This window comes from Ursus arctos, unplaced genomic scaffold (assembly GCF_023065955.2).
Source record: "Ursus arctos isolate Adak ecotype North America unplaced genomic scaffold, UrsArc2.0 scaffold_2, whole genome shotgun sequence".
Classification (NCBI taxonomy): domain Eukaryota; kingdom Metazoa; phylum Chordata; class Mammalia; order Carnivora; family Ursidae; genus Ursus; species Ursus arctos.
In genome coordinates this window covers 61,674,048-61,699,888 of record NW_026622874.1, presented here as the reverse complement: position 1 = coordinate 61,699,888, position 25,841 = coordinate 61,674,048, and the positions used below count along the sequence as shown (strand labels likewise).

The following is a 25,841-nucleotide window of genomic DNA, read 5'->3' as shown; positions in this document are numbered from 1 at the left end:
CCTCGGGATTTCCAAATGACCACCTAACGGCAGGCGTAGGGTCAAGACAACAAAGAACGAGATGACTGGCTGGTTCTAAGACCAGACCGGAGGGCACCATGGAATAACAACCAGCGTCTATGGTCTCGGGACTGGCCAGCATGCCCAGAGCGCAGCACGTGGCCAACGTGGCATTTCCTGCAGACGAGAGACAGGCAGTCACAAAGCTGAAGATGCCCCACGAGATAGGCCAGCAGCTTCCCTGAGAATTTTTCCCCATATTCTGTGGTTTTAGAAAGGATAGGAATTAAATAAGTCAAAATGAGAAAATTCTTGTTCTGCCGTGGACTCCAGGTCATGGGCAGAAACCACATAGGGGAAGACAAGATGACAACAGTAAAACACAGCAGCTCCTGCCAAGGGCCCCTCGAGCTGCACACGTGAGAGGCCTGCCCCCGCTTCATCAACACGCATCCCCTCCGTCACCATAGATGGACACCCTCCTGTCCAGAGGAGGGGACTTCTCTCTCGACACACGCAACACCGTTACTCTGCATCCCCACCATTTTCTCATCCTTTTGCATCTCCTCCCCCAGATGCTGTTCTCCCAAAGGGATGGAGGGACAAGGAGATGGTAAGTAATTACTAGGACATTCTAGAGAAGACTTTCTATTGAATTCTGAACTTAAAAGTGTGATCTCATGGAGGTGGAGTGGTCCAGATATAGGACTGAACCCAAAAGATGACAAAGTTGTCAAGGTTTTTTTTTATTTTAATAAATGAACCCCAAAACTAGGAACAGAAGTGAGATCAAAGACTCCTATATGTCCACGGGACCCAGACAGAGGCCCACTTGGGATTCTGCCAGAATTGGGAAGGGGACTAGGAGCCTGTCAGCAGGCTGGAGTCTGGTCTTTAGAGTCTGAAATATGTATTTCTTAGAAAGGTTAGTCATTGTCTTTGGTGGACACTGATTTTTCTGTGAAATGTTATAAGGTGAGAGGCACAGATACAATAGTCTCTGTCAAGAACAGAATCTAAAATCCATATGGAAAAAACACACTGGATCCTGAGTCCCTCCAGAAATTCTGCTTCTTTCCTTCTGTTATTTGTCAGAATTACTGACCCTCGGGAAGCTGACTTCCTTTTTCTTCCTCCATCATCCCCTGCAACCTGGCTCCTGCAATCTCACTTTAAGGAAATTGCTCTTCCAAAGGTCACTGACGACGTTTTTATTGCTAAATCCAGCATCCTTTCAACTGAGATCTCACTGATGCACTTAATGCTATGGACACTGCCTGCCGGTTTCTCCTGGAAACACGCTAACTTGGTTTCCATGACACTATACGCTTTACGCTTTCCCTCTGCCAAACATCACCCTCTCCCTCTTTCCTTGCCTCCAACCGCATGAATGCAAATACTCCTTCAAGTCAGTGCTTCCCCCCTCCCCCGCCGACGTTTTGTGTTCTCTTTTCCACTGAAGGAGAGAATCTATTTGTTTCCATGTGTTATATGTGGATTCCTCCGAAATTATTTTTTTAATCCCAAGTGGCACACATGTATTACAAATTCTCCACCGGCCTTTTCTAGGTGTAAATCATACTATCATTTTAAATTCAGCATTTGAGTAACCTGACTTCCCTCCGCCTCCTCCAAGGGAGCTTCCTCCTCTCAATGTTGCACCACTAACATTTTTCCAAAACATATGCAACCATAAATTTAGAGAAAAAATCTGATTCCATATTCCATACGCTGTTAAAAATCTCATCTTTGGGGTACCTGGCTGGCTCACTCAGTGCAGTGTGTGACTAGATCTTGCAGTTGTGAGTTTGAGTCCCATATTGGGTATAGAGAGTCCTTAAAAATGAAACCTTAAGACCCTACCATCAGTCTAAGATTATGTGTCTTTGATTTTACACAACCACATATAAGGGCAATGCCCAGTTACTCTTGATGTCTCTGCAGTCTTTCCATTGCTTACAGATAAGTGCTTTTAGGTTTCCTCACAGCTGACAGAGCACATGGCAAATAACCTTTGATTAGAACCAAAATGCTGGTCTAGCTCATGTTCTCCTTCTGTCTCTCCCTATCTAGTCTTTCCTGATGATTACTGTGACTTTATGTCTTCTGTAAACACCCAAGGCCTTGGAAAGGGTCAAATATTCTTCAGTCCCTCGGGTAATGTTCTGTCCTCACAACTCTGGTTTTCTCCAGCTCTGAGTTCATGCTACACCCTTTTCTGGCACTGCCCTCTTCCCCCCCATGCTTCCTGAAGGCAAACTTTACTGCCTGCCAACTGATGGAACCAGAACAGGTCTACTTGAGGCACACTGGTGGCCCTGCTCCTACTCAACCCCTTCAACCCTTCCAGAACCACCCAGACAGGAACCACCCCTCTCCCCTGAACTTCCACTGGTAGGGAGACACCCAGGAGTCTCTCAGCCACCACAGGTATCAGTTGCTTGGAGAACTCCACCCAGTTCTGAAGACCCCAGATTCATTTTCCTAACATCAGGGCCTTCCTTTCTGCAACAGGAAGGATCCTGTTTCCAATTTGAGGACTCCTAAAGCTCAGGCTGTTCTCTGTCAAGAGCTAAGAAACATAGTCCAGAGAAGGAAACTAAAAAGGAAAAGTACCCACACTTACCACCTTTTCCCATCTACTAGGAGACCGACTTCCCAGCTGGTCTTGCCATGCAGTGTCTGAATACAGTTTTCAAGTCCAGCTATAACCCTGGCATGTGGCCCTAACAGCAGTATCAATCCCATTACCTCTGACCTCCAGGATGACCGCCCTCCCCCCACAGCCGCCCCCACTCCAGGCCGGACACCACCTCATCCTCCATTAGAGAAGACTAACGGAATTCATGATGTAACCAGAAGCAGCTAGTGAGCCCCTATATTAACTTCCACGGCACCCGTTAATTACCGTCTGGGGAGGGAAAGCACACAGCACCTGGGTTCCTGGGGGAGGGGACCTCCCCCCATCACTCCACTGGATTCTACTTCTTATGGCTGCTGTTTTATTTAAAAAGTGCTCACCCTGTTTGAATCCTTTGATTCCACAAATATACACTGGGCTCTTTTCATATGTAAGAATAATTAAGTAAAATGGGTCACCTTAAAATGAAGCCGCCCTAATGCTCAGCTTCAATCAAGAAAGGATAAGAGATAAATACACTAGTTATCTGTAATAGGAGACAGACAAGGTAATGTCCATCAAGGATTCAAGGTAATACCCCAGACACCGTGCTGTGCACTTCCTGCACATCTAGCCTCACAGAAACACGGAGCTCGATAGTTGCTTCTTGGTTTTCAGAAAAGCAAACCAAGGTTCATAGAGGTTTAGTGATTCAGAATAGTCGACCACTAGTGCCGTCTACTCAAGTCTTTGATCTTAACCTCATGAGAGTTAAAGGTAAAAGTCATGTCTAGTTGAGACATCAGGACAGTCTTTTGAGATTGTGAAGAACTGTAGGAAACAAACGGATAAGACAGAATGGAGACAATTAGAAATAATAAAATCAGGAGAGCCAAGCACGCATGGGGAACGGCAAGGAGAGAAGCAACCAGAGTAGAGGGAGGATTTGGTTGGGAGGTTGCAGCACAGTGTGAGCGGCACCAGATCACCTAATTCAGACAGCAGAGGGGCAGAGGAAGAAGCGGACTCCCCACGGATCAGGAAGCCTGATGCAGGGCTCGATCTCAGGACCCTGGGATCATGACCCAAGCCTAAGACAGACACTTACCCTACTGAGCCACCCAGGTGCCCCTGCATTTTCAGTAAGAGCAGAGGGAACAGAAACAGAGGTCACTGGGGTTGTGCCAGGGTAGGTCACCAATGAATCCCCAGCACCCAGGGCCACGCTTGGGAATTAACAAATAAATGCAAGTCATGTATGAATCAGGCTATCACCAAAAATTAACGTAAATGTATTCTCAATGCTAGGGACTCAGAGAAAAAGGAGTGCTATGTGAACGTATCTGCTGACAGTGGATAGGTTACCAGGAAAACAAGTCCTAATGAGAAATGGGAAAGTCTAGCATGAGGAACCACCCCCATACTCAGAAGAGCTGAGTAATAAATAGCTGAAGATATGAGCTTCAGGGAGACAAAGTGCACCCTCTAATTCTCTTGTCCCTTACCAATGGCATAGACCTATTGCTCAATATCGTGTTAATCAAAGGTGAAGGGCCTCTTCCTGATCTGCAGAAAGCAGAATCCCAGGACGTTCTATACGCAGAATTCCGCTCCACAGAACCACGGAGAGGGGAGGCCGTGCACACACAACCCACAGAGGGCAGAGCTCAGGAAGTCCCGGCAGAGGCCCCTAGAGACGAGAGGGGTGAGCCCCCACCTCCACGGGCCAACCAGGCCCCTTCCTGCCAGCTCCACCGCCGCTCTCCCAGCCCAGAACGAGGTCGCAGGGGTGGCACCCTAGCAGTCCCTTGTAGCTAATAAATAACCCCCAGTAGTTTCCCTGGCCAGGGCCCACCCTCCTTCCTTCAGCAGCTCTGACCCCGGGGACTGGGGGCAGGCTGGCAAATCCCTCACACATCCCTGGTGCTCGCCATCCCCCCTCCCCCACAGCTGCATATAAACCCTGGGGAGCCTGAGGTCTAACAGCGTGAGTCTCAGAAGCTGGGGGACAACCACGGTGCTCTCTGTACCCTCACCCGGCTCACCCCGCTGCCAGCACAGCCCCAGGTCGAGAGCATGGACAAGCTGCTGCTTTGGGTCTTCACTCTTGCCAGTCTCCCGGGAGCCTTTTCTTACACAGGTAGGGGGTTCAGGGGATGGTCAGGGAGAACGAGATGAGAAAGGGGGTTGAGTAAGTTACTTTCCTCCCTGCATGTAGGGTGAAGGTCCTATTTCTCTACCCCACAGACCTCCGTGGGAAGGTTTTTGTGTTCCCTCAAGAATCTTCTACTGACCACGTGACCTTGACTCCAAAGCTGGAGAAACCTCTGCAAAGCTTTACCTTGTGCTTCCGAGCCTACAGCGACCTGAACCGTGCCTACAGCCTCTTCTCCTACAACGCCCGAGGCAAGGACAATGAGATCCTGGTCTACAAGGAAAGGGTTGGGGAGTACTCATTGCACGTCGGAGGAACCAAAGTCACCTCCAAAGTTGCCGAGGCGTTTCCCAGCCCCACGCGCATCTGTGTCACCTGGGAGTCTTCCACCGGCATTGCCGAGTTCTGGATCAACGAGAAGCCACTGGTGAAAAAGGGCCTGAAGCGGGGCTACTCGGTGGCAACTCAGCCCAAGATCGTCCTGGGGCAGGAGCAGGATTCCTACGGAGGGGCGTTTCAGAAGAACCAGTCCTTTGTAGGGGAGATCGGGGACTTGTACATGTGGGACTCCGTGCTGTCCGCACAACAGATCCTGTCCGTGCAGCAAGGCTCCTACCTCCTCGATCCCAACGTCCTGGACTGGAGTGCTCTGAACTATGAAATTCAAGGCTATGTCGTCATCAAGCCCCTGGTCTGGGACTGAGGTCTTGAATCAACAAGAGCCCTTGAAAATGAAATACCAACGTGTAAGCAGTCTGCTCAAAACATCGCCATGCGAGATCCCATATCCGGAGCGCTTTCTTCTTTGAATTTCCTGTCTACGTGTTACCGAGTAAAAAAGTACATTGTACCATGCCACCCGCATTTGTTCAGTACTTGTTATAGCTCAAGCGTTTTTGCTTTGATCCACTTACTTGGAAATCAGTGTTGTGGGTTTTTTTGTTTGTTTTGGTTTTTTTTAATCATCCAGAACATCAGGTTGCAAAGTGGGAGGGGAGGGGAGCCCGTAACTACGAAGATACATCACAAAGCCAGAGCGTTCCCCGAGTAGGGCAGTGGCAATACTGACAAGCTACTCATCATTTATATTAATTCCAAATGCGTATAAAATTTCAAAAGGAATCCTATTTGGTTTTCCAGCTAAAAATCAAAAAGAGGTCTGAGGTTACAGCAGAGAAACAACTATAATGAGGTAAGTAAAAAATAATGTAGAAACGGACATCAAATAATGAGGAAAACTAGCAGCAGGAATGGAAACTAGAAATGCGTAGAAGCCTGGAGCCCTCCAGCGAGGCGGCAAACGTGCCTTTGTTTCTAAAAATCCCCAGTGGTATCACACGATGCTTGATTTTCAGGATACCGTCCTAAAGTCATTCGAAATCCTATGGATCCCCGTCTCAGAGAATGTAATTTAAACCCTTAATGTGACACTGTCCTCCATAAGCTCACCCCCACTCGCTGTTTCAGGTACAGCTCTTAGCACCCAGCCTCCTCATTGTAGCAGCACGATACACTTGTCCGATTTTATCAGTCATTGCTCTCAGTACGAGAGCCACAAGCCATGGCTCCTGGCCCGTCCCCAACAGAAAGTCAGTGCCTTCTTAGAGAAGGACCCCAAAGAGAATTTGGCTGCATATGGAAAATAAGGCAGGCTTTGCCCAAATGATGGGGGCACGAACCTGAGGGAAATGAGACCACGTCCAGAACTTCAAAATGGTAACAAGGGATTACTTCAAACTCCTGCGTTCATTGACCCGGGATCACTGAAGAGGTGGACACGAGCTACCGGGAAGTAGGCTAGAACCTGGAAACTCCATTAACGGAGCAACAGGGTCAGGCAAGGGGGAACAGGTAGAACCCGAGGTTTGCCAGGTGCTTATTAAATGGATTCGCAGGAACTTCGGAAGAACATTCCAATCTCTCTGGTGAGGTGGAAACCATTGAGAACGTCCAAGCGGCTAGACAGGTACTTTAGCGATGTAGAAAATTTGTTTCCATTCACCAGCTCATGACAAAGTGGTTTGCTTTACAGTTTAACGTCAACCACCTCTCCTGTCCTGCGAGCACCACACTTGTACTGTGTGCACCAGAAAGACCAGGCTCTTCCTGTAGAGGACAGGTTCCCCCCAGGAGCATGTCGACATGTTCGCCTGGACACTGCACTGGGGCTCGGCAGCAGATAGCATTAGCCGAACAGTCCCCCCCACCCACCCACCCCTGCTCGAGGAAGCTAAAAGAAGTTTTAAGAAATGCAGCCAGTGTGTACTCAAGTGGCATCCCCCCAGCCCCCCATCAAGCAACTACTCTGTGCCAGACGCTACACCAGGCACAGGTTTTGGAGTTTATAGTCTCCTCGGCCCGCATTAGAATCCATGCCGCACCATCTCTAGGTTTTCCTTAACCTCAGGTTGATATCCTACTCCGTCTCAACTCTGAGATGGACGATTTACCCTCGGTGAGCATTCTCTACCACTTCCATGTGTCTGAAAATCTAATATCTGTCTGGTTTCCTGTCTTTGGGGACCCTCTACTTCCTGAGATGGCTCTTATGGACAGAACACAACATGACTACACACCAGTCCTTCCTTCCAGGGGACCCACACTTCATCCGAAAGAAACACTCCTGCATCCCTTGTCCCCCATTAACTCTAGGGGTCCAGGATGAATGAAATGCAGAGGACACTTCTGCGTCTACGATGGCTTTAGGTTTCTACCCGGCAGCCGTGTCAAGGTACCAGGAACAGGACCTGTGATTCTCTCAAAACAGCAGTAAAGCCACAGCTCTCCCCAGAGCAATTCCTCCCTATTCCCGCACTCATCCCCTCTGCACACCTTGTTCTGGCCAAAGGATACAAAAGTCCTTGAACTTGTCCATCATTTCCTCTGAAAATTGCTCTAAGTGGATCGGTGTCATGTTTTTTATTAACTAATATCTATCACATTGATGGCTCCTTCCCAAGTGAAGAAAGAAGAGCTCCATTTTAACCTCATTTAAAAGAGAGACAGGATTTCTGCCCACTTGCTTTAGGCATTTTTCTCAGGTACAACGGTTGTCACAACAAGGAAAATAGCAGAACTCACAGAAAACCGCTTCAGTTCTTAAGAATCCAGAAAGGAAATGGAAGGACCTGCAAGCAGGGTGACCCAGGAACTTGACTGGATACTGATTCTGGGTCAAAAACCATGGTAATGACCACTTTCCCCACGCTGACCACTAAGGCAGGGAGACCCGTGGGAACGAGCAGTGCACGGGTGTGCAAAGGGGGCTGAACCCTGCAGACGGCACTCATGAGAAAAGCAATTTTTGAGCCTTTATCTTGGAAAAGGATGGATCTGGTTCTTCTTTGAAGCTACTGAAAACCAGGTCAGAACACTTAGCCTCACGGCTCCAGGCCTAGGTTTTACCAGAGAAGCCTATAAAGGATTTTTCTTTGATAAGAGGGCTTGCAGTTTTGTTTTATAGGGGAAACTCTGGAGAGGTCAGAGGTTAAAGCAATGAGGTCTTGGAGTTTAGGATATGCCTTAGTGCAGACTTGAGTTGGGGGGAGGATGAAAAGTTGCTCTCATCTTCACTCAAGAGCATGAGTGAGTGTGTCATCACATCTGGAGAGCAACGCCAAGACATTCTAGGTATTCGTGGCGCTTTCTATGGCTTACAATGAACACGTGTCCAAGAACACTGCAAGAACAGAACACAAGGTAACACGACCTGAGTCACTTTTATTCTTTACCTTGACAGAAACAAGTAGCTAACTCAAACAAAACTCCATCTGTGTTCCAGAATTTCCCATTTAGGTTTTGTCTGGCCACCGCCATTCTGGAAGTCCAACACAGGAGACACCGAGAGGTACCACCCTACAGCTGGAACAGTGGCAAAGGCACACGTGTCCTGTCATAACCACTGGCCCAAGAAGCACTGTTACTAGTGTTACGGATACACTGCTCTAGGGCCCAGAATCTGGGGGGGGGGGGGGGGGAGGGACTAATCCCCCCATGTCTGGAGTCAGGAGGCAAAGGCAAATACACAGCATCTCAGAGCTCTGGCTGGTGCAGCAACTCGTCACCATCGCCCGGGGTGGGGGGGGGGGGAACCTACAAAACGCCTGCTCAGCACCCAGTCCAGCACAGTAAGAGCACCCTGTGAGTGAGGGTGGGGGGGAGCAGAGAAGATTACCCTAACTTTAAGTCACCTGCCTTTCTGGGGTATGCCTAGAAATAAAAAGGACTATCCATGCTCTGTTTTCAGTCCCTGCCCCCCCGCCGAATCCTCACTAACCAGACCCACGTAGGTCCCCTACTGAAAGGGAGAAAAGCCCTTTCCGCACACCGTGTCGGACTTTCACAGAAGGGCATTTTCCCCAACATTAACAAGGACAACACACAAACAAGGATTCGAAAGAACAAACGATGGTGCCACGTGACACAGAACACATCTTCAGCAGAGCCGAGCTGTTTTTCTCTAGGAAAGAAGGGAAAAAAAGCCCAGCCCATGTGAGAGCGAAGTTTGCCCAGTATTCCTTGTATAACCCATTTGTAATGAGATCCCCTGGCTCGTTCCAGGATTCTGACTCCACGCAGACCCACGGGATGCCAAGTCTCTTGGCAAATCAACCCAGGAGACAAAAGCTAGGCAGAAATTCTCCTAAGTCCCTTCCAAATCAGAGTTTAAAGGAGCAACTCCTCCAAAGGCACAGCCAACAGGGCCAGAGACGCTCCGTGTGAAGGTGTCACCTCGTGCTTCAGCCAGAGGCCAGCGACATGTGCCCTAATAAGCTACTACGGCTGACCTAGAACCTACTAAGGCGGACTCTGAAAGACGCCAAGACCCTGTTACTTCCTTGAGCAAAAAAAAAACCAGCAACCTGTTTTCCCGGCATTACAGTGATCTTTCGCAGACAAATCATGATCGCCTGGTACACTCCGAAACCATGAGCGCACGCAAGCAGATCCCACAATGCGAGGTGTGTAGACTCTGGGGAGGAGACGGATGAGGTTGTGGAATATAGGTGAGGTTCAGTGGGGGTGGAGTCCAGAGCCGACGACCAAGAAAGAATTCTGCAGATGTCTTTGGTGCAAAATGGTGGCTTATTAAAGCACGGGCACAGGACCCATGGGCAGAAAGAGCTGCTACCCTGGGTTGTGAGGGGTGGCTGAATATATGCTATGGGGTTGGGGGAGGTAAGGAAAAAGCGAGGTTGAGAAAGGACTTTGTTATGTTAAAGACGACTCACAGGATACCGGAGGCCTTGCCATTGTCAAGGTTGTTTCCCCCTCTAGTAAGACATTAACATGAAGATAGTTGGGAACTTCCTGGAGCAACACTACACTCTGCCCACTTCAAGTATCTACGGGCTGCAGGTTACAAAGACATTCAATTGTATCTACATTCCCTTCCCGAAGCTAGGTTATTGATAGAAATGCTTTGTTCTTGTAAACTGCTAAGACATTTGTAAACTGAGGGAGACTCAAGTCTTGGAGGATTGTGGTTTCTATAGGTTAACTGTTTCTTTGCCCTTTAGGGCAGCTGGGAGCGCCTGAGGAATGTCACATACATCCCATGGTGGGGGGGGGGGCATGGTTTCAGTTTCTGCTTTGTCCTCAGCTAGCCTTCTGTTCCCTCATCATTTCCCCCCCTGAACAATTTTGACCCTTAAATATTTAAGGCTGCTGAAGGTGGAAGGTCTCATCTTCTGTAACGTCTTCCTGCTGAATAGGGGCGTAGAGATATCCCTACCTATGGGTCAATATTGGTCAGTTGGGGAATGTTTGGGGAGTTACAAAATGGGGAGGCAGCTGAATCCAACATGGGCCAACATATATGAACCTTGGTATCTGAATCTCCTTGAGTAGAAAGGATCATCTGTTAGTTGGAAGTTATGGCAGTGAAAGTCTTGACACTAGGAAGGGACACACCAGAAACGACAAAATAAGGTTCATATTGTAATGAGAAAGAGAAGTCTGAGAAAAGGCCTTTGGTAATTGACCTTTGATAATTTTCCTCCAGCTCAGGAGTTTAAAGCAATCACTAAAGGAAAGGGATCATTTAAAGCACCAATCTGAGCATTCGTGTCCGGTAGACACCCAGGAGTATTTTGGTGGTACCTGGACTGTATACACAGTATTGTTGTTATGCTAGCACACATTTCACCTATAGCAGATAAAAACATCTGATGTCCCTAGAGTATCTCTTAGGGCTTTGACCGTGTATTGAGAACTTTCATGTGCCAAACAACATTCTCCAGTCTCAAAGAGGTAGCAAAGATAGATGCCAGGTGGTCGTACCAGTAAGACGCAGAACATGTCCATTTTGGAAGGTTGGCTGGGTTGGTCTGGTTCATGCATCCAGGCAAAACCCAGGAGTGCAGTAGCCTATCCACCCCGGGAGAAGCCACGGCCACAGGTTAGAGCTGCATAGCCCGAGTCCCAGCCAGGAGCCAGTCATATAATGGGCTTCCCCGAAATGCAGTCAGGATTTCAAGGACTACTCGGTTTTGGAGGGTCATACATCCAATGATTTCAGGCCCATATTTGATTGGGGAATTATAGCTTGATGATAATCCAGTTTTTTATCCCCACCCCCCCAATTTTTTTTTTTTTTCAAATTGCACTGTGAGCATGGAGGACCAGGAAAATATATTTGAAGTCAGTATAAATCTTTTTAAGGCTTTTGCCAATTGCAAAACACAGGTGGGCGCTATTAATTCTGCTTTGGGGGCAGACATGTTTGCTGACAAGGCTTTGACCTCAACAGTCTTGAGTTAGACTTGACTATAGCATACCCAGTTTTTCTTACCCCTCTTTTCCATAAAACTATTACCATTGGTGAACTAATTGTCCTCTGTATTTTCAATAGGGACATATTAAATCTGGTCAACTAGAATAATCAAGATCAATAACCTTTGAACAGTTATATTCTATAGAAATACAATGGTCAGGTCCAGGCTTAAGGGTAGCTGGGTTTAACGTCTGACAGGTTTCAAGTATTATTTCAGGCACACCTGTAAGCATAGCCTGGTATTTAATAAGTCAGCTTCCCATCACCCATTGGTGGCTTTTGGTCTTGGACCTGATGTGAAGTCACTACAGTAAGGGACTGTCCCATAGTGAGCTTTGAGGCTCCTTTTACCAGGAGGGCTGCTGTCTGCTCAGCTAAAGCCTCTCCTTGTAATTGTACATCCATTGGTGGCTTCTAGGATAAATATAACTATGCAGGATGAAACCATTAAGCAGCCCTCTTTGAGGTCTAGCCTTAATATCTTAATAAGGAATCACTGGCGAGTGGGGGGCGAAGACTTGTCAAGAGATAAGGGCATCCCCAAGTCATCATCCAGTCCAGTCACAAGGAAAGTGGGGTCATCCATTATCTCCACAAGCCCGTAGTTAACCCTATGGAGTGGAGTATGTTCTGACTTTTAAGGAATGATTTCATCATCCCAGCCACATAGGATTGGCCAAGGCAATAGCCGAGTTATACAATTGTTGGGGAATCTATCCCATTACCCAGTTGCTCAAATAATTATATGCCCATGGGGTCTTGTTATTAGCCCCACAGAATAAAAAGCATGAAGATTATCTATACATGAGCTATTGTATAGAAAAAAAAAAAAGCTATTTCTCTGAAGTTTACCTCAAGTTGTCTAGCTTAAGCAAACATTTAAGGACAATCAGATCTAGAATTCAACATCCACAAAGGTGCGTTACAGTTTTCCTCATCATAGAAAAAAGTATGTTACTAATAAATTATCACTAGAATGTCAAACAAAAACTATTAAGAAACCTAACCCACAATACCCAACTGTACTAAGACTATCATTTTTTAAATAATTTATTATGTTAGGTTAGTCACCATACAGTATATCCTTAGTTTTTGATGTAGTGTTCCATGAAAAGTGCGTTACTTAAACATAATTTTTCTCTCTAAAATAACCCTCATTTCCAGAGATAGCCAAAGCAGGACTAATTTATTTGAAAAACAAATCCAATTTTAGCAAACCTGGCCTATTTACATAAGCTCCGCAAGGATAGTGACTGATCACGTAGCTCTTTTAGAATCTGCTTTGCTGGAACTTTTATAAGGAATCTCCAGGTTGAACTTTCAGTAGCCTCTCCAGGCCAGAAGCCAAGCCCTTGCCATCAGACGTGCCTGCAATACCTCGTAGATTTGGGCAAATTCCTCTCCACGAGGTCCCCAAAGTATCCTGAGGTTCCTGCACCTGCCAGGAAGTGACATTCTTTACTCACCTGGTGAGGCCCCTGGGAACTCTAAGCAAGGTGTCAGGCCATTTCCAGGGGGCTTTATGGCTCCAGGTTTCATAAAGTCAACCTTAGTTCCTGAAAGCTGTTTGGTCATATCTGAGTCTACGCATGTCTCTCAAACATGACATTCCAGTCAAAGCCTTGGTAAAATAACCAATGTTTCCAATGGGGTCCTGTTACAAGGAGAACAATACTTGTTGAACTTATGCAAATGATTATGATTGCCATGGAAGAAAGAATACTTACTGAGACCTTTTTAATTTCAGAGGGTTCAGGTAGAGAGAAAAAGTAAATGCTTTAATTTGCTTTATTATTTCTGTATATCACTGATGTCTTAAGAGAAAGTTTCCTCAGTCTGGAAGAGCAAACGTTAGAGAATCAGTAACGTTTTAAACAAGAGTCACGACACTATAATCTTTTAGTTTATTTCGTCCCATGTTACTAATTCTTGCTTAGTTTGAATGCAGCTTTCGTTCTGGAAATTTTTACCCATTTCAGTTTTAGGATTCTATAAAGATATCGAATACCTGTACCTGTCCTAAAAGTCCTTCATATGATCTCTTTGAAGATGAAACTTATTTTAGAAGAGAATTAAGAACAATTGTAACTAACAAAAACTCAGAATGGACATGGTTAGAGATAGGATTAGATTGAGAGTTTACAACATAGCTGGCAAGGAAATCAGGTTATTTCTGTGACACACAACACTTCAATACCCAGAAGAGAGTGATGACGGCCTTGTATTAAAACATTAAAACTTCAGGGATTGCATATCATCTCTAGAGAGTTACACCGTTTACCCAAATGTAACCTAAGGCTCATTTGTTTAACAGTGCTTCCTAAGTAACTCAGCACACCAAAGAAAAAGGCCTATTGAGTTAAAGAGATTTCATTTACAATTTAAATCTTGGTAGCATTTGTTAAAACCTTGAAATTATAGCACATGCCTGAATAGGATTACAGATTATTACAAAACTATTTTTATTTAACCAAGGTGACATACAAGATTTGAAAGGCAAATACGCAGGGTTCTATAGTTGTTAGCAAAACTTAGCTCCTTTAATACTGAGAAGTTTTAACTAAATGATGGAAGACGTGTTAATGACAAAACATTTTCTGGACAAAGAAAACGGTTTTCTTATCCAGAGCTGTTGAACAATTCAAGAAACCTTCCTCTTTTTAAACAGAGAGAAAGCAGACTTATAGATCTTATACCACTGTCCTTTAAAAAATCCATTCTTTTTGATCTTAGTCTTGACCACACCTAAAATTCTGTTCCAAGTTATCCCATCATAAACCTTCTACAACTTTCTTCTGCATTCAGATTTTATCCCATGCTCTCTTTCCAAATGACCGTCTTACTTAGGACAAAATTACCTTCTTTTACCTTCAACAAAAAATGCATTCCCGTTCCTTACCCTTCTCACATGTTCTGCTTTTCTACTGAGTTGCTTCCCTGATTTCCATCAGCCTTCATTACATTTAGAATTTTGCATTCTTTAGAAATCTTAGTCTCCAGTGAGTGAAGACTAAGTAGTAACCACCTGTGAACTGTTAAACCCGAATTTAGATGGCAAATTTATGAATCAATTAAGCACAAAACGTGTTTACCAACAGATTTAAATATCCTTAGTTTCTTTGCAATAAGTCAAAAGCACAAACCTACATCCAGTACTCGCTGCTTTAGCACCGGATCCCATTCGGAAAAGACCTAGACGTCCAACAAATTCAATCCCATTTACCATCCAAGCAGAACTTAAAAAATTTAGGTTACCAAAGACTTTGAAAGCTATTTTAACAGTTACCCATGAAAACTTTGAGACAATTAACCATTATTTTAGTCTTCATTTTACTAACAACTCACAACAGAAATAACACAAGTTTGTTTGACCTTCAGTAAACCTCGATAGAATAAAAGCTTCACATGTAGGGCTGATAACTTGAAGACATGTCTATCTTAATTAAAACAAACTTAAATACTGAATTATGTTCCACCTGGATCCTCCCCATTGTCAGTTTTTACCTGAGACACTGGTGGGGAAACCTGGAGTGCATGGTGTTAAGTCCAGGGGGTGCTCTTCACTCCTTGATGGTGAGGGCAGGAGGAGCCATGGTGCCTGAGGCATGGAGGATGGTACAGAAGCCAGTTATGCAGGCAGGAGCCCAGGTGGTGCAGAAAGAAGGGGGAGGGGGAGACAGTAGAGGCAGAGTGCTGCCAGAAGGCAGAGAAAGGGTTCCTGGTTTTCGAGCTCACCAGCTCCAACAGGAGCAGACGCCATGTTTTCCCACCAACAAGGGGGAATAGGCAGTCCATGTCGGGCCACAGAAGACAGGAAATTTCCCCAAAACAAAGGGAGTTCCGGCAGCTGCTTTGGAATATTCCTTAAAGTCTTTGTCCAGAGGGAGACTAACCAGATGGCTCCAGTTATAGTTATTAACCCGGGAAATGAGTGAGGGAGATGCCCCCCACATCTGTTAGAAGGAACAGCGAGAGAGAAGAGAGTCAAGAGTCCCCTTTGCAGGGAATGGCCCGTGTTTCCTCCAGCAACCCGGGTTTACTCAGAGGAGGCCTATTTAGATAATTATCCAATAGGTCAGGAGAGAGTTTACTAGCTGACCCATTCAGGCAAACACATCCTGCAAGAGGCCCTTATGTCGGGGGTCCTGGTGTAGAGCAATGAAGGTACCCCAGGTCCATTTGCTCTGTTCGTTACAGAAGAGATCTTACCGATAGATCCCACTGAAACCATGCAGTGTTACAGGATATCAGTACTTTCCTAAATTTTGCAGTCCAAATTGTTTCCAATGGGTTAGAAGGCACCCCAAGGGAGAGTCCTTGGGAACTGAAGCAGCAGCCTACTGAGGCCATGCTCAGAAAAGTAAAGAAGGTCCATGACCAAATCCCCCCCGACTCCCAGGTGGCGTCCCACACAGGATATGTCAGAGGTTCCCGTGTCAAAAGTGACCGGAGGCGTCCCTCAAACAAGACATCGCTATTGATCACAATCCTGCCTTCCTGTGAAGGCATTCCAGCCATAAAAGGCCCGTAGGAGGGATGCCGGCGTCCCTCCCCTACCCCATCGCATCCTAGGCTGCCGATGGGTGCCTGGTGAATGGACTGAAATACCATGCCTTGAAGGTCGTACCGTGAAGGTCACGCCTTATTTTGTCTTGTCTTGAAAGTATTTTACCTTGGCTTGAAGAACCAGCTGTTTTTAACCGATGGGGAACACTGGGAAAGTTTTACAAGGGGAAGTTACTGAATTTTGTACCCTAATTAGAGGACATTGACGGAAAACAGTTAAGACAGAAATCCATCATGGTCTAAGCGACATTCCAACACAGGTGGTCCTTACAGCCCAACTTCCCTGGGAAACGGTCCCCGGTTGGGTTTAACTCCACCGGGTACTGGTTCCGGCCGGCTCCGATGGAGGTCCCGCGGCCAGAAGTGGCTAGACCACGATGTGGAGGGGATCACATTAGATTAATCAGGAGGAAACCTCACACGGGAGTCTTTGAATTAGCAGCCGTGCTAGTCACTTAGAGGTGGCTGTCCCGTGCCCAAGACAGATGACTTTGTATAAGGACAGCAGTAAAAAAAGGGCATCAAGTTTCTGGGTCTTATTACCATCCCGGCCAGGGTACTAACTTCCAGCCAAAAGGCAGGCTTTCTCCTCTCCGTAGAGTAGCCATGGGCTAGAGGATTGCGGCCTGACCTATGGACATGAAAGTGTTCCCATAAGACCCTACTCCTTGAAGAGCCCCAGAAATGTGTAAAGGAAGGAAAAGTACTCACCAATTTTGCACCGAAGCTCAGAGACCAGATGTAAAGACTCAAAGCCCCACGTTGGGCGCCATATGATGAGGTTGTGGAATATAGGTGAGGTTCAGTGGGGTGGAGTCTGGAGCCAACGACCAAGAAAGAATTCTTGAGGCATCTTTGGTGCAAAACTAGTGGTTTATTAAAGCACGGGAACAGGACCCGGGGGCAGAAAGAGCTGCTGCCCCGGGGTTGTGAGGGGTGGCTGATTATATACCATGGGGTTGGGGGAGGTAAGGGAAAAGCGAGGTTGAGAAAATACTTTCATGTTAAAGACGACTCACAGGATACCAGAGGCTTTGCCATGGTCAGGTTAAGGTTGTTTTTCCCCCCTAGTAAGACATTAACATGAAGATAGTTGGGAACTTCCCGGAGGAACATTACACTCTACCTGCTTCAAGTATCTGTCTATGGGCTGCAGGTTTTTCAAAGACATTCAGTTGTATTTACGTTCCCTTCTGGAAGCTAGGTTACTGCTAGAAATGCTTTGTTCTTGTAGACTGCTAAAACATTTGTAAACTGAGGGAGACTCAAGTCTTGCAGGATTGTGGTGTCTATAGGTTAACTGTTTCTTTGTCCTTGAGGGCAGCCAGGAGTGCCTGAGGAATGTCACATCCCATTTGGTGGGGGGGGGGGAGTTGCGGGGTGTCAGTTTGATTTGTCCTCAGCTTGCCTTCTGTTCCCTCATCAAAGACTTCCCTCCCAAAGAAAAGTCACCGCTCTCATTTAATTCAAATAGTCCCATGTAATCCTCAGTTCCTTGACTCCTGCCTTGCTGGCTCCCTAGTCTATTTGGTTTAAAAGGAAAAGTAAAGGACAGGGCAAAAGTCTAGGGGGAAGGGGAGGGAACCACAAGAAAACCAACAAAGAAAACATGGGGGGGGGGGTGTTTTTGTTTTTTTAACTCACAATTCCTTCACACACAAAAGGTCATTACAGGGGCTCAGCTTACCTGGCATTTTTTAGGTTCGTTTGTTTTTTTTAAACATTCGGTTTCTAGGCACATATTCTGCTTATAAAGACTTAGGCATTTATAAATACCTATGGCTTTTGTCAATTTCTTCCCTTTGCAAATGGTGTTTTCTTTACACCCTCAGTGTGTTTTCCCCTCTATTTGTCTTTTTCTTCTAGTAGAAATATTGGCTTCATGACTAACATTTTGATGCATGAGCACATTTCCGTATTCTTATTCCCCCACGGGGTTTCTATCCTTCTGGAATGTATAAATCATCTTGAAAGCTTTCCGCACTATACCGTGCTTTCAAGATTCTCTACCGGTGTGTCCCTTAGACAGAAACACCCCTAGGGCGCAGCCACAGGAGGGCTCGGATTTGGGTGGGAGAAGGGCCCCTTCTACGATGCGCAGCTGCAGTCGCTTCTGGCCGGGCAGGCTCAAAAAGTCAGCCCCCTCCCCCCAGTCCAAATCCTCCTGAAGTTCCGGAACCCCGTTCTAACTGCTGAGCACTCCTCCCAGGCAAACTGCAGGGGCAGGAAAGACCCACCCACTCCATGCCCTTTCGGCTCCACGGTGCTCTCCGGGACCTCCTCTCCCCTCCCCACGTGAGCCCTGGCGTCCCTTGCCACCGGAGGTCTTCTGTGTAAAAACACAAGACCCAGAAGGATGAAGAGTGGGATTTACTTCCGTATCCCCAGCTTCCCATCTCGTCCTCTGGGACCACCCTCACCTCCAAGGACAGCAACAGCCCTGCATTTGTCAGCTGAGCCGTGTGCTCCTCTCCAGCAATCATTCCGGAATGCTTCTGCACTTCAAAGAGGTGAAGCAGCGAGCTAAGTAGACAATTGCCCTTAATCTGTACACAATGCTTAAACATCACCACAAACGCAGTAAAATAGAACTTCTAAAGTAGAATGTGGTTGGAGGAATGCTAGGAAAAGTCAGGGTGAGCAGGACACCGACTGTAGGAAGCGTAGCTGGCCAGCAGGGAGGACGGACTCGCATGCACAGGTGGAGGGAGAATCCCAGTGAGCACCGGGCCCCCCTCCCCCCGCCAGCGACGCAGGCAGGCGCGGTGGCTCCCCCTAGCGGCAGTGCTTTGCCCCTCCCCACACAGCCCGCCCACTTTCCCCTAAGCAGATAGTAACTCCGCTCTGTGCTCTCGCAGGTCTTCATCTGCATGGGAACATTTGCATTCGTTTCCAAGTTTTAGGAAGGTCCTAAGATAGCTTTTCATAGTCTGCAGTTCAATCCAGTTGTGTACCATAGGCAATAGTTACGTTTCCCCAGGAGTCAGCCATCCTGTCTACCTTTATAATATCTTCAAAGAAAGTAAATTTGTATTTACCCAAGGCATACTTCCAACAAATCTGGCGGGTTTGGGGTAAAAGCAACACTACTTTTCAGACCCTAGTTTAAGGATACCAGGGATTTTTCTTCTTCCTCCTCCTGGCAATTCAGTTGACTATCTGCTCTTCCCCACGACAAATACGCATACTGCTTCCCTGACTCGGTATTTTTTTTAAGATTTATTTGTTTGACAGAGACAGCAAGAGAGGGAACACAAGCAAGGGGAGTGGGAGAGGGAGAAGCAGGCTTCCCGCTGAGCAGAGCACCCGATCCCAGGACCCTGGGATCATTACCTGAGCCGAAGGCAGACGCTTAACGGCTGAGCCACGCAAGTGCCCCGACTCGGTATCTTCTTCACCACTTAACGTCACTCATTGCAACAGGCTCATCCAGAAACAGGAAAGGCAGATACGATCTGCGGTTCTCATCCACGAGCTACTGAAGTTCTTTGTTCACTCCCTGTAACCAGGCTTTCCAGCCCCAGACGCCACTGAAACTGACCAGTCAACCACCACCTCCTTGCTCAGCTCGAGGTCTCCTCTCAGTTCTCCTTGACTTCTAACTCTATGAGCCACACTTTCATGCTCTGTAGCATTTTAGAACAAGGGCCACCACCCTCATTGTAAGTATATGTCAAAAGTCGGTCAAGTTTCCTATAACCTCACTCACTCCCTCCATTCCCACATAACAGCGAACACATCAGAATGTCAGGTAGATCTTTCACTTCTGCTTGCATATTTAATGTGCATTCACATATACACATACATGCATTTTAATGTTACTGCTCCTTACATGGTCTTGTCCAGTGTATTACATACATCCATCCACGAGGACACAGCAGTGCCGTTCAACAGACCTTCACCAAGGGAGGAAGGTTTGAGTTCTGCTGTCCAATCTAGTTGCCTCTAGTCACATGTTGCTCTTTGGCCCTGAAATGCAGCCAGGGAGACTGAGGAATGTTTACTTTTACCTACAAATTACCACCCTACCTCATCCTTTCTACAAAGCCACCAAGAGTCGCACCATCACTCTGAAATCTTTAACTTTCCAGTTGGTTAGTCTTTTACTTTGTGGCACACCCATTTCTACCTTAAACATGTGCCTTATTTTCCATGCTGGACTACTTTCCAGAAAATCTGCAACATTTTCTAGATTACGTCTCCTAGATTCCTAGTGGAGGTTTCCTTGACGCACCCCAGCTCTGCAGCCTGTGGTTATCCTGTTCTTTAAAATGGCTCAAGCCACCATCTGAGAGCTGGCAGCCATCTCCCAGAGTCCCTCACCAAACTTCTAGGAAAGACTGCGTGTGCTCGCAAGGGGAGAGGTAGGACCAGAGAAACCCTAGGATTTCTTGCTTTCATCGTCTTGACTCATGCAGGCTCCCTGTCTGCACGGTGCCATCACCCAGTGCTCTCTACTCCCAATATCATGAGCACAAGACTGCACATCAGGAGGGACTTTCCATCACAACATAGTATAATTGATAAGCTGTTAAACTTTATTCTTAAAAATCCCTCCGCCAAAAAAAAAAAAAAAAAAGGTTACTTCTTCAGTTATGGTCCTCCTCTTTCCCCTCTTCCCGTACTTGCCCCTAAACCCTCAAGGCCCTCTTAGCACACTTACAACAAAGCAATTTGCCAACGGTTTGACAAAACATCTAGGCTGAGCCCAGGATACCTTACCTACACGCCCATTAAAACATTCCTGAAGATTCTGTCCTGGAGATTAATTCTACAAACTGTACACTGTCCCATGTTCTTCCTAAGTGACAGCTACCCACCAGTGACCATCTTCAAAAACGCCAGACTCCCTGCCCCCCATTTCCTTGTTCTGGCTGCTCGTACTTTCCCCGGAAGACACACAAGCAAAGGTGGGGCAGCCTGGGCTCTGGCGCCCATGGGCTGTGCCTAAAGGAAAAAGCCTCCCCATCTGCACCCTACAGAAATAGCGTTCACGAGGAGACTTTGAAAAGGCACACATGGTGGTCTCCTCTAAGGGACTCCTGGGCCAGAGGCTTAAGGGAGGATCAAGCAGACAGCAAGAACTGGAGGGGGGGGGGGGGGGGAGATAAGCTAGACGTAAGACCTATTCAAGCCCCCTGATGATAGAGCAAGACAGTAGACTGTGCATGTGTGTTCCCTGTTTGAACTCACGTCAGGAGGCAACTTGCTCCGTACTGACTCCCTACATTGTTTTCAGACACGGAAGTTGAAGAATGCAGAGAAAGAACCTCACAGAGGTGAGGGAGTTTGTTTTCCTGGGCTTCTCCAGATTCCGTGACTACCAGATCACCCTGTTTGTGGTCTTTCTCGTCCTGTACACATTAACCCTGGCTGGCAATGCCATCATTGTGACCATCATCTGCATTGACCGTCACCTACACACCCCCATGTACTTCTTCCTGAGCATTCTGGCTAGTTCAGAGACCGTGTACACTCTCGTCACCATCCCACGGATGCTGTCTGGTCTCCTAGCCCAGGATCAGCCCATCTCCATAGCAGGCTGTAGCACCCAAATGTTCTTCTTCGTTGCCTTGGCCATCAACAACTGCTTCCTGCTCACGGCCATGGGCTACGACCGCTACGTGGCCATCTGCAACCCCCTGAGGTACACAGTCCTCATGAGCAAAAGGGCATGTGCCCAGCTGCTGTGTGGCACCTCTGGCATTGGCCTGGTCATGGCAGTCGTCCAGGTGACATCCATATTTACCTTACCCTTCTGTCACAGAGTGGTTGGACATTTTTTCTGTGACATCCTCCCTGTCCTCAAACTCTCCTGCATTGACACCACTATCAATGAGATCATCAACTTTGTTGTCAGTTCCTGTGTGATCCTGGTCCCCGTGGCTCTGGTCTTCATCTCCTACGTCCTCATCATCTCCACCATCCTCAAGATCCCCTCTGCCCAGGGCCGGAGGAAGGCCTTCGCCACCTGCGCCTCCCACCTCACAGTGGTCGTCGTCCACTACGGCTGCGCCTCCATTGCCTACCTCAAGCCCAAGTCCGAGGATTCTGCAGAGCAAGACGTCCTTCTCTCAGTGACTTACACCATCATCACTCCCTTGCTGAACCCTGTTGTCTACAGTCTGAGGAACAAGGAGGTCAAGGAGGCCCTAAGCAGAGCTGTGGGAAGAAACATTTAATACCCTGACCCTCTCTGTACGAGAGGTCCATCCCTGAGCAACACACCTCTCTGCTGCCTCCAACCAGCGTGCCCTGTGCAGTCCCGTCTGCGATGGGCTATGCCCATCTTGCTTCAGCCCCCCTACCATAGAGTCAATCTTTGTTTCCGTATATTCCAAAGTTGTGTCCGGGCATTTTCATCTGAGTATCTGAAAGGTCAGGGAGGATGGGCACGATTTTTAAGGAAGTATATCTGCATTTCTAGAGTGGGAGAAGGAACTTCTTAAAGTACATTAAATGTGGTAGTTCTAGGTTTGAAAATAAAAAGGTCTGTAACTTTCATAATAGAACCTATAGAAAAACTAGACAAAACCTCCCCAGCAAGGTAAGACCACTCGGTAATGAAATTCTAGCGGAACCTTTGGGAAAGGCGAGTGTGTATTAAAGGTAAGAAGTTTGGAAGACACCGGTTTAGTCCTTGAAAGTTTAGCTTCTATTTGATTTACACTCAAGCCTTTGTTTCCGTTCAGTGGTCCCCACAGCGCTGGTCGCGGCTGTACACAACACAACCCTGTGTCCGGTCTGGTCGTGCTCATCAGAATCTCCGGCTGCTGGTCCTCTCCCTGGAGCCAGCTTCTTATGATGAAGAAAAGTTAGTTGGTCAGAAAGAGCTGTGCTCTGTTTGGAGCGAGAACCATGGAAGTAGTCTTCACTTGCACCCTCCATGGCACTTCTTGGGTAATACCAGAAAATAGGAAAAACAATACACAAAACACCAACATCAGCATTCAGGAGTAGTTGCTCCAATTCAAAAGAAAAAAAAAGGCTAAAAAGAACAAGAGTCTCCACTCCCACTAGGCCTCCTGAAGGAAACTTTCCTTTCCTCCAGAGCTTCTGGGAGTCGCTCTGGTGTCCTGCCTGCACACACATTTTACCACCTCAGGGGATGGTAGGGAGGGTTACACACTTCAGTCTTGTGCCTCTTTCTCCTCAGTATATTGTGTGAGGGATGCTTATCTGCCCATTCCTAAATGCTACGGTCTCTTTAAGGGAGTGATTTCCCTTTCCTTCACCCGAGGGATGGTGACATCCAAGGAGCTCATCCAGTGTAAGGCCTGGCTGTACAAACATCAGATTCTAGATGGGAAAACCATAGTTCTCTCAAGATCTGGTCTCTTTGTAGACCATCCTGTATCTTTGAGATTTCTGCATCCGAGAGACAAGCCTTCCTACTGAAGCATTTGAGAGGTCAAGAGCCAGGTCTGAAAGTCCTAGATCTGCTAAAAGGTCTTTCCTGACGGTGCTCTTGGGTTCAGCCCCCCCATGAATCCCTCTCCTACATCCAAAAATAGCATCGGGGGGGGGAGGGGCAGCATGCCTTCCTCCAGAAGTGTCTCTCCAACTGTATGACAGGACCCCTCCTCCTGCCACCAAGACCACCCATAGTGCCAACTCTTACCCATCCTCAATTCCTTCAGGACCAGCAACTTCTCGTGTCCTTGGGTCTGAGGTAGAAGTGAGGCAGCGGGACAGGGAGGGCTGTTCTGAGCAGGAAAGCAGTGTGGGGACCAAATCTGTTCGGACCCGGCCCAGCGGCAGCATCACCTCCTCCAGGGCCTCGCTTGCTTTCCACTTCTCCCCACAGCCTCTCTTCCTCAGCCCAGGGATCAAACCAGAAATTCTCCCCCAGGATTCTCTCCATCCAGACGCACCCAACAGCAGACACACCACAAGCCACTTGTGCACTCAGAAGTTAATCAGAGCTGGGCCCAGAGCTGCCAGAGCAGTCAAACCCTAATGGAAGCAGCCTCCACTCCAGACCTGTTGACTACAGTAATTCAACGAGGTGTCCAGGTTTTTCACTTTAGGAGTCTCTAACTTTTTAGAGAAGCAGCTGCATCATAGGGTGGAAAGGGAAAAGACAGCCTGGGTTCAGGTCCTTGCTCTGTACCCAACAGCACCCATGGTGAATAGGATCTTTCATTCTACCTCGCTGGCCACGAAAATTTTTTAATTTGTTAATGTACATTGTAATATTAGCTTCAGGTGTACAACATCGTGACTCAACACTTCCATACAACACCCAGGGCTCATCACAAGTGTCCTCCATCCCCACCACCTTTTTCCCCCCTCTCCACCAGTAACCCTTAGTCTATAGGTAACAATCTCTATGCACATTTATCTGGTTATAAACGCCACCTTACACGGTCTTCCCCACAGCTCCATTTACCTCCCTCCAACCCAGGCAACTGTTCTTACATGTCCCTACAGTCTGTGCATGAAATTCTGTCAGTGGAGCCTTTGTCTCCTTGTGCTCGGACTGTGGCTGGCTTTCTCTTGCTGGGTCATGAACAAGTACGTTGGGACCAGGAACGGTGCTTCTCGTAGTTCAGCACCATCCCACAGCAGCACTCGGCGGGACGAGTGCTCGACGAATCCTCGGCCCTCGAGCACCCACTACACGCACAGAGCTGCACCGGACTCTGGTGTGTCCTCAGCAGCTGGACACACATTCAGCTTTTCTGTGACCTTTGCAGTCAGCACTCACCTGAAAAACGGTAATAAGCTGGCCCAAAGGGGCACAGTCACGTGGGTCCGTACTCCCCTCCTTCCCCAGATTCCCTGCAAGCCAACTTCCCAGTTGCTTCAGGACCCCTACTTTAGTCACTGCGCTAATTAATCCCTTAGCATCACAGAACCAGAAGCAGCTGTTTCATTAAACATCCCTACCCACACCCGGATAGGCTCTTTAAAAACTTAAATAAGCTTTAAACCAAGTGATGGACCATATAAAATTAAAGGACACTTAGTATAATGTCCTAAGTGAGAAAAAAGTCAAATACTGTATGATCTCACATGTGGAATCTAAAAGATGAACAGGGGCACCTGGGTGGCGCAGCGGTTGGGTGTCTGCCTTCAGCTCAGGGCGTGATCCCGGCGTTATGGGATCAAGCCCCACATCAGGCTCCTCCACTGGGAGCCTGCTTCTTCCTCTCCCACTCCCCCTGCTTGTGTTCCCTCTCTCGCTGGCTGTCTCTGTCGAATAAATAAAGTCTTTAAAAAATAAAAAAATAAAAAATAAAATAAAAGACGAACAAAAACAACTCAGCTCAGACTTGTGGTTGCCAGAGGTGGGGAGTCAGGGAACGGCATGAAGAGGGTCAAACGGTAGAAACCTCCAGTGAGAAGAGAAATCGGTTCTGGAGATGTGCAACAGGATGACTTTAGGTAACAATACCACATTGTAGTAGTTGAAAGTTGCTAAGAGACTAGATCTTGAAAGTTCTCATCACAAAGAAAAAAAATTTAACTATGTGTGGTGACAGATGTTCGCTTGTGATCATTTCATGACATACTTATACCAGAGTATGCCGTACACCTTAAACTTACATGTTATAGGTCACTCCTGTCAATAGAACTGGGGAAAAATAAATGACATATCCTAACACTCTTGGCAAATCCATCACAAGGCCAAAAACAAAGGTCCCTCTAGAATTTTAGATTTTGAATCACACTGGAACACATGCTTGGGCCCCTGTTACTGGGACCAGGTTCCTCAGGTT

The 25,841-nt window shown here is 47.2% G+C and overlaps 2 protein-coding genes across 2 annotated transcripts; both read left to right on the top strand.

Moving 5' to 3' along the window:
• The first annotated feature begins 4,471 nt into the window (after positions 1-4,471).
• On the top strand, positions 4,472-5,630 carry APCS (amyloid P component, serum). The gene is made up of 2 exons (XM_026487417.4): positions 4,472-4,760; positions 4,868-5,630. Exons 1-2 carry the CDS (start codon positions 4,697-4,699, stop codon positions 5,476-5,478), a joined length of 675 nt encoding a protein of 224 aa, XP_026343202.1. The 5' UTR covers positions 4,472-4,696; the 3' UTR covers positions 5,479-5,630.
• A 19-nt stretch (positions 5,631-5,649) lies between these two features.
• Positions 5,650-25,379, top strand: LOC123000407 (putative olfactory receptor 10J6). Its single transcript, XM_057314787.1, has one exon. The coding sequence runs from the start codon at positions 21,372-21,374 to the stop codon at positions 22,296-22,298; it is 927 nt and encodes a 308-aa protein (XP_057170770.1). The 5' UTR covers positions 5,650-21,371; the 3' UTR covers positions 22,299-25,379.
• The last annotated feature ends 462 nt before the right edge of the window (positions 25,380-25,841 follow it).